The 12321-nt window shown below is 38.0% G+C and overlaps 1 protein-coding gene across 1 annotated transcript in view; it reads left to right on the forward strand.

Moving 5' to 3' along the window:
- Positions 1-12321, forward strand: part of LOC579734 (low-density lipoprotein receptor-related protein 1B) — a 50252-nt gene that overhangs the window by 7862 nt on the left and 30069 nt on the right. The window contains exons 2-11 of the mRNA XM_030977831.1: positions 418-642; positions 1098-1151; positions 1612-1650; positions 2624-2736; positions 3789-3859; positions 4606-4820; positions 6240-6293; positions 6788-6901; positions 8201-8332; positions 9803-10147. Of these exons, the coding sequence (XP_030833691.1) occupies positions 618-642; positions 1098-1151; positions 1612-1650; positions 2624-2736; positions 3789-3859; positions 4606-4820; positions 6240-6293; positions 6788-6901; positions 8201-8332; positions 9803-10147 (1162 nt within the window). The 5' untranslated portion in view covers positions 418-617. The remainder of the gene's footprint in view (positions 1-417; positions 643-1097; positions 1152-1611; positions 1651-2623; positions 2737-3788; positions 3860-4605; positions 4821-6239; positions 6294-6787; positions 6902-8200; positions 8333-9802; positions 10148-12321) is intronic.

Consider the following 12321-nt stretch of genomic DNA (forward strand, 5'->3'; position numbering starts at 1 on the left):
CATTATTATAACTACTTTTACTATTACTACTGTATGGCCTGGTGTCATTATATTTGTAAGAACATCAATTTCGCTATTCCTATATCACAAGTGTGTCGATTTAATGCAAAGTAATCCATATAATAAAGATCCCATTTTCTATTGAATCTAATCTAATAATAACAGACTATTTTAACTATTGTGAGAAGGTTTCATTGCATGATTAATCAGTCATCTAAACGGGCAATGCAGATGACATGTTATACCAATTTAATTTAATGAATTTGTTTGGATTGTAAAGTGGGTGACGCAGGATATTCAAATTGCATGCAGTTGATGGTTGACAGTCTTTCCGGTTGGGTAGAATGTAAATAATAGAGAAGGATGGAAAACAATAATTGGTTGGTAATTCATTTGTTTCTTCTCTACATCTAACAGGACGTCAAGATGTCAAGCCTATCATCAGAGGTATTGAGCTTGAGGACATCTATGATCCTAACCGTGACCCTAAAGTTTTCCGTCAGCCCGAGGATGGCGATACGAGCACCATCGGAGAAGCTCGGAAGAAGAAATCGAGAGCTAAAACCTTGCTTAAGGCCTTCATTCTGGTAACAGTCGTCGTCCTCATCTTGATCGCGATGATCTGCCTCGTCATCTTTGTTGGTAAGTCATGCTTTGCAGTCCACAGTCCTGGAAAGTGTTGTAATGTAGCGAAATAACAAGGACTGTTTTCTTTATTTTGCTTTAACATTTGCACCATTTCGACTGAATTTAGGATTTATTTTTTAATTCACTCGATTTCAAATCCCGGTGTGCCACAATTCCCGCCTGGCGCTTTTGAAGGCCCATTAGTCATATTGTTATCCGGCCTTAGCTGAATTACCATGATCGTGATTATTTCTTAAGCATTCGAGTAATATTTACCGACCGGGTACCCATTTACTTCACCTGGTGGACAGTTCCACGTGTATGTTCTTTCTAAAGGACATTAGCGGGTGTGGCAGGGATCGAATCCATGCCCATGAGCTTCATAGTCTGGAGACCTAGACCACAACACCTAGGGATCTTGTTAACATTTTTGTTTTATGCTTTCACTGCTGTCTTCAACATGATCACAGGTCCACAAGTAAAAGGAGCGACAACAAAGGCACCAACACGAGCGACGCCAACAGGTAAATATTGTATCCTATAACAGAACAAAACAAATCTGTATGTACAACTATTTGCAATGGTGGCAAAAGACACCCCCCCCCCCATACACACACACATAAACACACACACACATACTTAATCTGTGGAAGAAATGTTTATTGTTCGTTTTTTAATAATAGAAACAAAATGAAACTAATCATTGCCCATTTTGCCACCCCCTCCCTTTTCCGTATTCTTCCATTATTATTAAGGATAATTATTCTCAGCGATTATTATTTGCCTCTTCCTTGTTCGAGTTTGATTATGATAAGCTAAACGGTATATAATATCGTGAAATTTCTTTGAACATGTCTGTATCAATAGTTCGTGAGGAAAAATAACACGAATAGAGGAGTTTATTGCACTAAAGTATATCGTAAAATTATGTCCAATAAATTCTATCCGCTAAACAAATTATATTATTTGCCTGTTCCTTCCTAGCTACCATGGATCCAACTGTCGTTCCTGGAGTAGTCGTTGGTAAGTTCATGCCATATTTCCAGCTTAAAAATGTAGCAATCACCTACAAAATGATATGTTTACAGCTAGAATGTGTAAAAAATCAACCTCGAAAGAAAAAAAATCCTGTATTCTATGGGCTGATGGATAAGGAGTATGAAGAAAATAAAGAATACCATAGTACAGTACTGCTCACACTGAACCCAAGTCCGTTTGGTTCCATGGGGCCATTTCTTAGGCGAGCGCCCTGGAAGGGCGTCGAGTAGTCTATCCACAAGTCACTTTTATGTTAATTGGGAGTGTATTTAAACTTGCAAATTCTATTTCAAGAAGTGATGTTTGAAGCTCATATTTTAAATATAGTATATAAGGACATGGAACTGCTGACATACAAAACAACATTCTTTCTTTCTTTCTTTTTTTTGGGGGGGGGGGTAAATGGTAAACTTGAAATTTTATTCTTAAATAAAAACACATAGATCTAAAAAGGGTAAATTATTCCAATACTTCATATTGGCAATGTCTTTTTCTTTTAAGTTTTCGATATATCTTTCGAAGAAGAGTGAGTGTTTTTTCAAAAGAATTAGATGAACAGAGATTGAGAAGGAGTAAAAAGTCACATTTGTATAGGAAAACTACGATTCTGAATAAATAGATTATATATCTTTTTTTATAAAGATTAATGCTTGCTTCCATTACCACTTTCTGCCGTAGATTCAACATATATGTTCTTCTCAATTTTCCATGTAATCTGGTTCTGCTAATCATCTTTTAACAAAGCTGCAACAAGGACCATGCTTTTATTTTTCACGTAATTAATACTGCAGTATACGTCTCATCTTATTTCTGTCATTCACATAGTAAACATCTATACATTTTCAACTGAACAAATAACAAGCAGAACAGTATAAGCTTATGACAAAACTTTCCATAGATTACTATGTACTTCACACAAAATGAGATAGAATTATGTTTAGCATTTTCAATTCTGCAGGTGATGTGGATATTGAATTGTCTGCTACGCTAAACGGAGTTACATTCATTCCAGCGTACAATGACCAGTCATCGCCAGAATTCATGGCTTTTGCTAGCAACGCAGAAACTCAGGTAAAATATCTAACGAAATTGGAGTTAAGAGACCATGAATACGGTCCATAAAATGTTATCATCAGTAACAATTCTGTGATCTGTAACAAAATTTGTCAAAAGCAATACTTGTATGATAACAAAACAGAATTCCAGTTTTATTTCCCTGTTACCATCTTTTATATTGACAGTCACCTTGGCGTACTTTTTGATAATTTTATATTATATTGAATCTTTACTGAGTCAGAGTCCTTTTCAGGACTCCTCAACACTCTCTCTCTCTCTCTCTCACATGGTGCACCCGCAAATCTACTGTATACATTGAATCTTGAATCTTGTCTTCGAAAGGGTGCAGCATTTTTCCATCAGCAATATTAACAGGCAATATAGTATGCAATAAAAAGACATAATTTACGAACAACCAATCGCAAATGAAAACAGAAAACACAATAGGAATTCTATATTAAGATTCTTTTATATCATATTTCGTGATCAATGTCTTTTGAATATATTTTTTGGGAATAATGATACTGCAATTCATGAACCTTCGAATAAATGAAACGTCATGCCTTACCTTAATACACTGTAAATATGTTCACTGAACCACGTCGCGGACATAGTTATTAATAGAGCGTGACGTAGTAATGAGATATTAATTCATAAGGAAATGGGAGGAATGTGAAAAATGGGCGGGGGGGGGGGGGAAGAGATTTCTTTTTGGAGCGCATTTTAAAGAACTTGTATTTGTTGTCAAGTGATTCAGTGTTTTGACTGGTGTTTGTTAATATTTTTTCACGGACTATATTTTCTTAACATTTTCCTGGTATTATTTCATGATACATGCATGATGATCCTTTCATTCTCCATACATATACATGTTATATACATGTGTGTGTGTGTGTGTGTGTGTGTGCGCGTGTGTGTGCGTGTGTGTGTGTGCGTGTGTGTATGTGTGTGTGTGTGTATACACGAATATTCTATCAACTGAACTTAATGGGGGGTTTTAGTACAGAAGATTAGATTTACAAATAATAATTTTAAATCACAATTTAATGATTTCTTTCTTTTTTTAGATGATGAATGGGTTACAGAATAATGATCAGCTTGGTGGATTTGTGACAAATGTAACTGTGACTGGATTGAGGTATTTCTATTCTTCTTATATTCAGTATTCATGTCCCTTAGAAATGAACATATATTTTAAAGAAAAATGTCATTTGTATATAGATCCATTAATGATATCTTATTTACAATATCTAGTGTAATAATTGTGCTAAAAAGAACTCGGATTGCAGAGATCGAGATTGCAAGATTTGCGGTGAGCTCAAAATAGTGACTTCATCCAGTGCCATGAAAGCTTTATTATATTATTCTCAGTAAACAAACCGTTTTGTAATTTTTTAGAGACCACTTCGTAGTTTACAACACACGGGTCAAACAACCCTACATATCCACAGATCGTTGAAATACGGAGATAATTTTGATAAGCAAGATTCTTTCGCATAATCATAGATCTTCTTTTGTAACAGTATTGCGTTTAGTTACAGCAGTAGCAGTTACTAATATTTGGGATGTGATCATAGTCATAGTAAATATTCGTTATTTGTACAATACTTTTATTTCTGTGTATAAGCATTTATGCTTTGAAAAGGTCATTTTTTTCTTCTTTTTGTCCTTCTTCTTCTCCTTCTTATGTTCATTATTATTATTAGTAGTAGTTGTAACAGTATTAGAAGTAGAATTAGTAGTAGGCCTATTAATAGTAATGGAAGTAGTAGTATTACTAGTAGTAGTAGTGGAAGTGGTACTACTACTATACTACTACTACTACTACTACTACTACTACTTTCGATATACGGATCATTATCATTATTCTCCTTCTCCTTCTAGTCAAGGGAGTGTCGTTGTAGATGCAATGATCATGGTCTCAGGTGGTAATATTGCAATGTCTTTATTTACGGGTAATCCAAACACTACATCAGCTACAGACCTTCAACTGATATTAGCTAACCAGGTGTCTGCTGCCACCAACGAAGCTGTCATGACATCTCTTTCCAATAATGCTGTACTTGGATCTTCAGATGTAACCGTTGAAGTCCAAAGTGGTAATATTTGTTTCTAATCATTTCTTTTTTTAGTTTAAAGGTACTATCTCCAATTTGCAGGCCTAAAAGAATGAAAAGGTTGAATTCCAACGGCATTTAAGAAGATAATAGGCCTACCAAGGCTTGAAAATGTCTTTTTTGTGGGAAAATAACGACCGTGAGTTATTGGATCGAACTTAGCGAGCTCGTTGTGTTTTAGTTTGTATTGGCGTGTATCGTTCATTTATGAATATTTACGCCGAATTTAAGTTGCATCCACAAAATTAAATGGAAGCAGAAAAGAGAAGGGGAATCAAATCGACGCTGTTTAATTTTTTCGCATTTTGCGGAGATTCCAGACAGGCGTTCGTTAATTAAATAGTCTGATTTTCAGACCCTTGTACCGAATGGTCGTACGTTTTGTACTGCACAAAGATTCAATCAGTTTGTTTTCGGCCACTACAAGAAGTGTGTTATTGTTATAAACAAATGCTCATGTACCCTTCACAGCTCATTTCACGTATTTTATTCCCAAAGAAAAGAAAGTCAGTCAGTCACTCAATAGTGTCTGACAGTGAAGTCTAGAAGGTAAACGGGTTTTCTTGCATAACTTAAATACTAGGACACTGCTTATGTTTACATTTCAGGGATAGGACATACATGACATATTCCTAATTCCTACAAAGTTCTACAGAATTTGATGTTGACTGCAAAAGGGACATAGTATCTATAAGAGTCGATTTGTATATTTGTTAATGCATATATTTGTAAATACTGGCTGTTAATTGTTTTTATCACTGTTAATTATTATGATCCTCGTATATTTACGATAAATTACCACGATCCGACATAAATAAATGTAATACATGTACATCAATGACAACCAATTTGTCGGTATTTTTTTCGCTTTTGATTTTACATAAATGGATCACAGACCTCTGTTTGGAGGGAGCAGCAAAAAAATGGCGTCATGTGCTGCACAAAGATTCAATCAGTTTAATTTTGGCCATTACAAGTAGTGGGTTATTGATGTAGACAAGTTCTCATGTACCCAGTGGCGGATCAAAGGAGGAGGCCCAGGCCCCCTCCCCTGGGAAAAAAAAGGTACAAACATGTTAATTTTACCTTTATTTGGAGACGGGCCCCCTCCCCTGGTGCTCAAGGGGTGGGGGGATGCGATTTTCAAATTTTCGAGGGCCAAAAAAAAAAGTTAGTGCTCACTCACTCTTTTTTTCGACAAATAACCACGTTCCGCCATAAATTAGTGCAATACATGTAACTCAATGACTACCAGATTGTCGGTATTTAATTTGCTCATGATTTTATATAAATACATCACAAACCTTATTTCGGAGGGAGCAGCAAAAAAAGGCTTCATTCCAAGAAAAAAATATTGAATTATCAATCAATAAAAAAGCTATCTCTTTCTTCTGTTTACAGTGGGTGTTCCGATAAATGTCAATGGCGTGTCTCTACCAAAAGATGTGAAGCCAGGTGTGTATAATTGTATTTTGTTATATGTTTGTTAATCTGTTTGTCTTACGTTAATAATGCCTTATCACCAAAAGGGTTCCCCATCCCTCTTGCGGCTATATGCAATGCCTCTGTGCGTGTGTATGCGCGTGTCAGGTGCGGATCTAGCTTTTTTCTCAGGGGGGGGGGTACCCAATGACGATGCGGAGCATCGTCCCGAGCCGCGAAGTATCCCACTCCCTGGGATGACTTCTAGTTGCTGTATTCATGCTATGATCCGTGCGTGCGATACGAGCGACTGTAGATCGGAAGTGCACACAATAGACGTCATGTTATACTCTGCATGATTGTAGTATGGACGGCCGTTTGTGCCACATCACGCGTCATCACGCTAGCTGTTAGGGACTTTTAAATTCTGCACGACGAGAACGTGGACTGCCCTTTTAAGGCAATGTGACGTCACTGCCAGTGCCTTAATGATAGTTTTTTGTTTTCGTTTTTGTTTTCTCCACCAGGACCGCCTTGTGAAGAAGGATTGTTTCGCTGCAATGACGGTACATGCTTCGATGAATCGCTTAGGTGTAATTACATCGATGAATGTGAAATGGGGGAGGATGAGCTTAACTGTGGTAAGTCACAACCAGCCCTTAGCCACAACAACACCCCCCCCCCCCCCCCAAAAAAAAAAAAAATGTGGCATTACATCCCCGAACTCCTTCAATTTTCCGACTATAAAGCCACTATCTGACATCTATTTCTCCCTTCTTTCATGTTGTTCACATTTTTCAAATTAATTTATGATATACGAAATAAGCGTGAACCTCTATTTCAGCATGTCATAATATCTCGAGTATGAGCATCTCCCCACCCCCCCCCCCCCTCAAATTTTTCAACAAGATACTCCGCCCATTATTAGGTTGTGTTAGAACGCTTCCTTTAGCACCGTCCAATCTATCATGACTTGATACTTTTATTTATTTTTAATGGGAAAGTAAATTAGACAAAAATGGTTGCCTGTATTCCTTTTAGACATTTTTGCAAATGTTGAATAAATGTCTTAATCGGTATTCGAACACGGGCCCCTAGTTCAAAATACCTGTGCCTTGACCACTAGGCCACGTAGATGCGAAGTGTCATGTGTGACACCAGATTCAACTGGTCGACAGATTGACGAATCTTCGACCTTTCTTTATTAACTCCTTTGTCGGACGTACGTATGTGAGTTATTAAAAATGACAGGCCGCATGCCTTAAGCTGTATCCTGGCGAAAGTAACATGCATGCATAAGTTAGAGAAGTAAGAATGACTGGGGTAGAATGATTATAAATAACGATGAGGACATGATAAATACAACGTCTATAACTCCTGTCAAATATGTAGATATGTGTATATATAACCTTACATGGTATATTAACAGGACATCTATATTTAACCCCAAATGGTACAGGATATCATAAAAACTGGTATATTACCATAGCCCTATCCATAACCCTAACCCTAAATTCAAAACAATATAACTAATCAAACTATTAAAAATGATATCGTTAGTGATATTCGTTTGTCTCGCAATATATGGTCAATACGGGATCTAAGAGATCACGACGTTTCGTGCGCGGCTGCAACACTTCATCAGGTGATTCAATTAATGTAAGCAGGGGTGTTTTACGGGCGGACCGCCAGCCAATTAATTCGATCAATAATTGGAACAATAACGCACAAGGCCTATTGGCCGACGCACAAGGATACTCAACCAATCGGCAGGCCGCTGGCTCGGCTCGCCTGCTGGACGGAAACAAAAGCGTGCTCAACCAATCAACAGGCCGCTGGCTCTTTATCATTATTGCTATTGTTGTTGTTTTTATTTTTATTATTATCATTTATCATCCATGCTGTTGTTGTTAATCATATTGAATATGTTTGGCTTGCAGGGGATTGTACTGTGCATGAGTTTGAGTGTCCTGGTCGTCAGTGCATCCCAAAGACCTTCAGATGTAACTTCTTTAGTGACTGTTTGTTGGGTGTTGATGACGAGCTCAACTGTGGAACGCCACAAAATACAGGTATGCTGATAAGCCCTATGTCTTTGAACCTGTCATTTGACTCAAAATCGACCAAGATGTTCTGTTATAATTCTCTAATGCTTTATATGATGATTCAATTTAATTAAATTAAATTTATTGATTTCATAAATACAAAGATATAATATATAATACAAACATCGTGCCTGGGAAATCGCAATTAAAAGCCAGTGGCTTGCAATAAAACAGGTATTCCCGTTACAGGGTAACATGTTTTCTCTCATATTCCTTATGCTTTATCTGATATCATTCCTTTTAATGCTAAATATATTACTCATTGCAGATATAGTTTCGAAAATAATATCGCTAGTTACATTCGTTTGTCTCGCAATGTATGGTCACTAAGGGAGCGTGTTTTATACTCTATGGGTGGACCGGGTGGACCGGCGGTCAAATAATTGAAACAATAACGGACAAGGCCTATTGGTCGAAGCACACGGGTGCTTAACCAATCAACGGGCCGCTGGCTCGATGTGGGCCGGCTGGACGGGAAGTGTCATGGCGGCGTATCTTACGCATCCAAAATTCGGGGATATCGATCCTGTTGTCTCTGTTGAAATTATTGGGATTGAGACGTATATTGATAGCTTCTTTAAATATCCGTGTGTACCAATGTCGTTCTTGGGAAAGGCATTGAACCCCGCCCTAGTCTGGCTGATGCTGGTTATCCCAAGCATGTTCGGCTACGGCTGAGTTGTCAGTTCGGCAGAGCCTGACGTCCCTCTTATGCTCAGTGATTCTTTCTGATATCGGACGGGCAGTTTCACCGATGTAGGATCTATCATATCCTATACTGTGTTGAGGAATGGGATCCTTGGGCGTGTTAGTTGTTGACGTGTAGCAGCGGCACTCGAAACGTCGTGATCTTTTAGATCCCGTGTTGACCATACATTGTAAGACAAACGAATGTCACTAGCGATATTATTTTCGATATTATTCCTTTTATTCGAAAGAATAAATAAGTGTGCTACAAATCCCATGATGAACTCAACTTTGGAACACCCCAACATACAGTTATGATGGGAGCACCAACATGTACAATTTGACTTGAAATTCACAATGATTTCTTTAACATGCCTTTCATGCTTGATTTGATATTATTCCTCTTATTCTAAAGAAAAAATAAATGTGCTACAAATCTCATCACAAATCGAGCAAGAACAAACAACGTCGTTTTCACGAGAAATGGCCCTGTCATTTTGACCTTGCAAAAACATGGGTTCTCGTGTCTGCACACTCATTCAGTTTACACGCTGTTCAGGAACAGGCTAGGTGATATTTTTAATCCAAAATAAATGTGGAAAAAATAAATAATCGAATAGATGAATAAACAAAAATAAACAAGAGAGGGAGAAAAGGCAAATTCTATAACAAATTTTATTTCATAGTCCAATGTCATGGAAAGAAGGAGGAAATCACCTTATTTGATATATGTCTTTCCTATCAACCTAGAATATATCTTCTTAAACGGAAACACCACAATGTTGATGTCGCCGAATTTCCCTGATGACTACCCGACGAACACATACACAGTGACCCATGTTTCAACGGTTCCAGGGAAGGTGATTAACGTGACGTTCAACACACTTGAGCTCAGCCTCTTGTCATACCTCACCTTTGGCAACGGCACAGATACGCATGACTTCGGTCAGATCTTGGAGGTCTACACACACAAGACGTCATTCCCATCGAGTATCCTATCAAGCGGTCACGAGCTCTTCATAGAGTTCTTTTCGAACATCCACGTGGGCACACAAGGATATGATATCACCCTTGAGGCAGTCGACCAGCCACCTGGTGAGCCTTTCTCGTTCAAATGGGAGTGGGTGTAGACGTAATTCTTGATTGTTTTCAGATGATTTGGGATACATCAGGGCCCCGTCTACAAACAAAGAGTTGATATCAATCGTAACTTATTTGCGATTGATATCAATCGTAACTATGTACATAAGAGATAGGAGACTGCAAACTTGCGAATGATTGAAGTACTTACGATTGATTTGGATCGATCGTAACTCTTTGTAAGACGGGGCCCAGATCTTACTTTGTTTTGTTTTGCTTTGTTTTTTGTAATTTTTTGTTGTTGCAATGTTGTATATATATATATTTTGCAATCGTAAACAATATTCAGATCAGGTATAAACCGATGACTTATAACAGCTGTTCCCTGTAAGGAGAGTCTCTTTTTGGCCAATCAAATTTGTTTGCTGCTGCTCAGATGATGTTATGTGTAACAAATCTAGGGTGACCGTTGAATTCCACGCGTGTTTCGCTGTCTGCCCTTTGTCCGCACACAGACCACTCCCCAGCAAATGTGCACAATTTATCTGCGTTATAGATTTATAGAACCTCAATTTCAAAGGATTGTTAACCCTCCTTATCAAGTTATTCTTCAGATGCCTGGGACAGAAGTGAAATTCTCTGAATGAAAATAAAGCATAGGTTACATTAGGCATTGAAAGATGAACTACTAATTACCATTTCCATGTGAACAAGTTTATAAGTCTTTTTTTTTCTTTAAATTTGTTGCTCTAGAAAATTATGTTCTTAAAAGCTTATTTTATGAAATTTTCCTATTGCGATGTTCCAGATTCCTGCCACAATCAATTTGAAACTCCTTCTTCTCCTTCTCCTTCGTCTGTGCCGTCTTTTTCTTTTTCTTCTTCTTTTACTTCTTCACCTATCGTCATGTACACCTAATATAAAACCAAATCAGGCCCCAAAACCCCAACCACATTAATAGCGGTAGCGATCAATCTCCTGGAAATTATGTGGATTTATTCTAGTTATAGTCTGGTCAAGATATGGTTTGACCCCCAAAAATTGCAACAAAAGGTTTTTCATCGGTTTCTAGTCGTATTCGACCTCAGGAATAACATACTAAAAGTATACCAAAATCGAAGATTCGGAAAGCTGTTTTTTCAAGATGGCGTCCAAGATGATCGCCGATACCTAAAAATGGCCATAAATCACTTATTATCCATCCTAGAGACATAATGTTGGTGTTTATCCCATGGTTTCGGGGGTCAGAGAATCCATTGAGACAAGTAAGAATGGTTTGTGATATTCTACGAAACCCCCAAATCCAAGATGGCGTCCAAAATGGCCGCCATAACATAAAAAATGGCCATAAGTCACTTATACCCATCCTAGAGACATAATTGGGGTGACAATGCTATGGTTTTCGGGGTCATAGAATCCTTTAGGATAAATTAGAACGTTAAGCATGTGGATCAGGAAACCCCAAAATCCAAGATGGCGTCCAAAATGGCCGCCATAACATCAAAATGGCCATAAGTCACTTATTATCCATCCGAGAGACATAATTGGGGTGTTTATTCTATGGTTTTCGGGGTCGTAGAATCCATTAGGGTAAGTAAGAACGTTAAGCAGTTGTTCAGGAAACCATGAAACCCAATATGGCGTCCAAAGGGCCACAAAACCACTATGATTTCTCAATAGAGGGCGCACTTTATAAACAGGAAATTAACTTATAATGTTTCTCTCTCACCTTTATGGTGTCACCTCCCCCCCCCCCCCTCCCCCCTAGAAAAGGGGTCAATTCAACTTTTGACAGGTCATTGTCAACACTGGGGGAGGGGAGTGACAATGACAAAGTAACAACTTAATAATATTATCTAGACACACATTCATAATACCCACCCACTATACGATTTAAAATGTTAAAACCTTGTGTTGTTCATGTCATCTTATAGCGAATACACATTCAGATCTTCATGTACCTTCATGTTGATGAGGAGTGTACTTGAGTAAGAATAAATCATCTTCTGCCTCATTCTATGGATTGTGGCATACATCAAGTTGGCAAGGTCCACACACACACACACACACTGTTACATGGTAGTCCGTAACATATGCATGTAGAGCGAAGTATGCTACAAGCAGCACAGCCCGCCCCACCCCCCCCCCCCCCCCACTCAATGTTATTTGATGTTATGCTCGTTCCCTCT

This window comes from Strongylocentrotus purpuratus, unplaced genomic scaffold (assembly GCF_000002235.5).
Source record: "Strongylocentrotus purpuratus isolate Spur 01 unplaced genomic scaffold, Spur_5.0 spur5_scaffold_1, whole genome shotgun sequence".
NCBI classification, from domain to species: domain Eukaryota; kingdom Metazoa; phylum Echinodermata; class Echinoidea; order Camarodonta; family Strongylocentrotidae; genus Strongylocentrotus; species Strongylocentrotus purpuratus.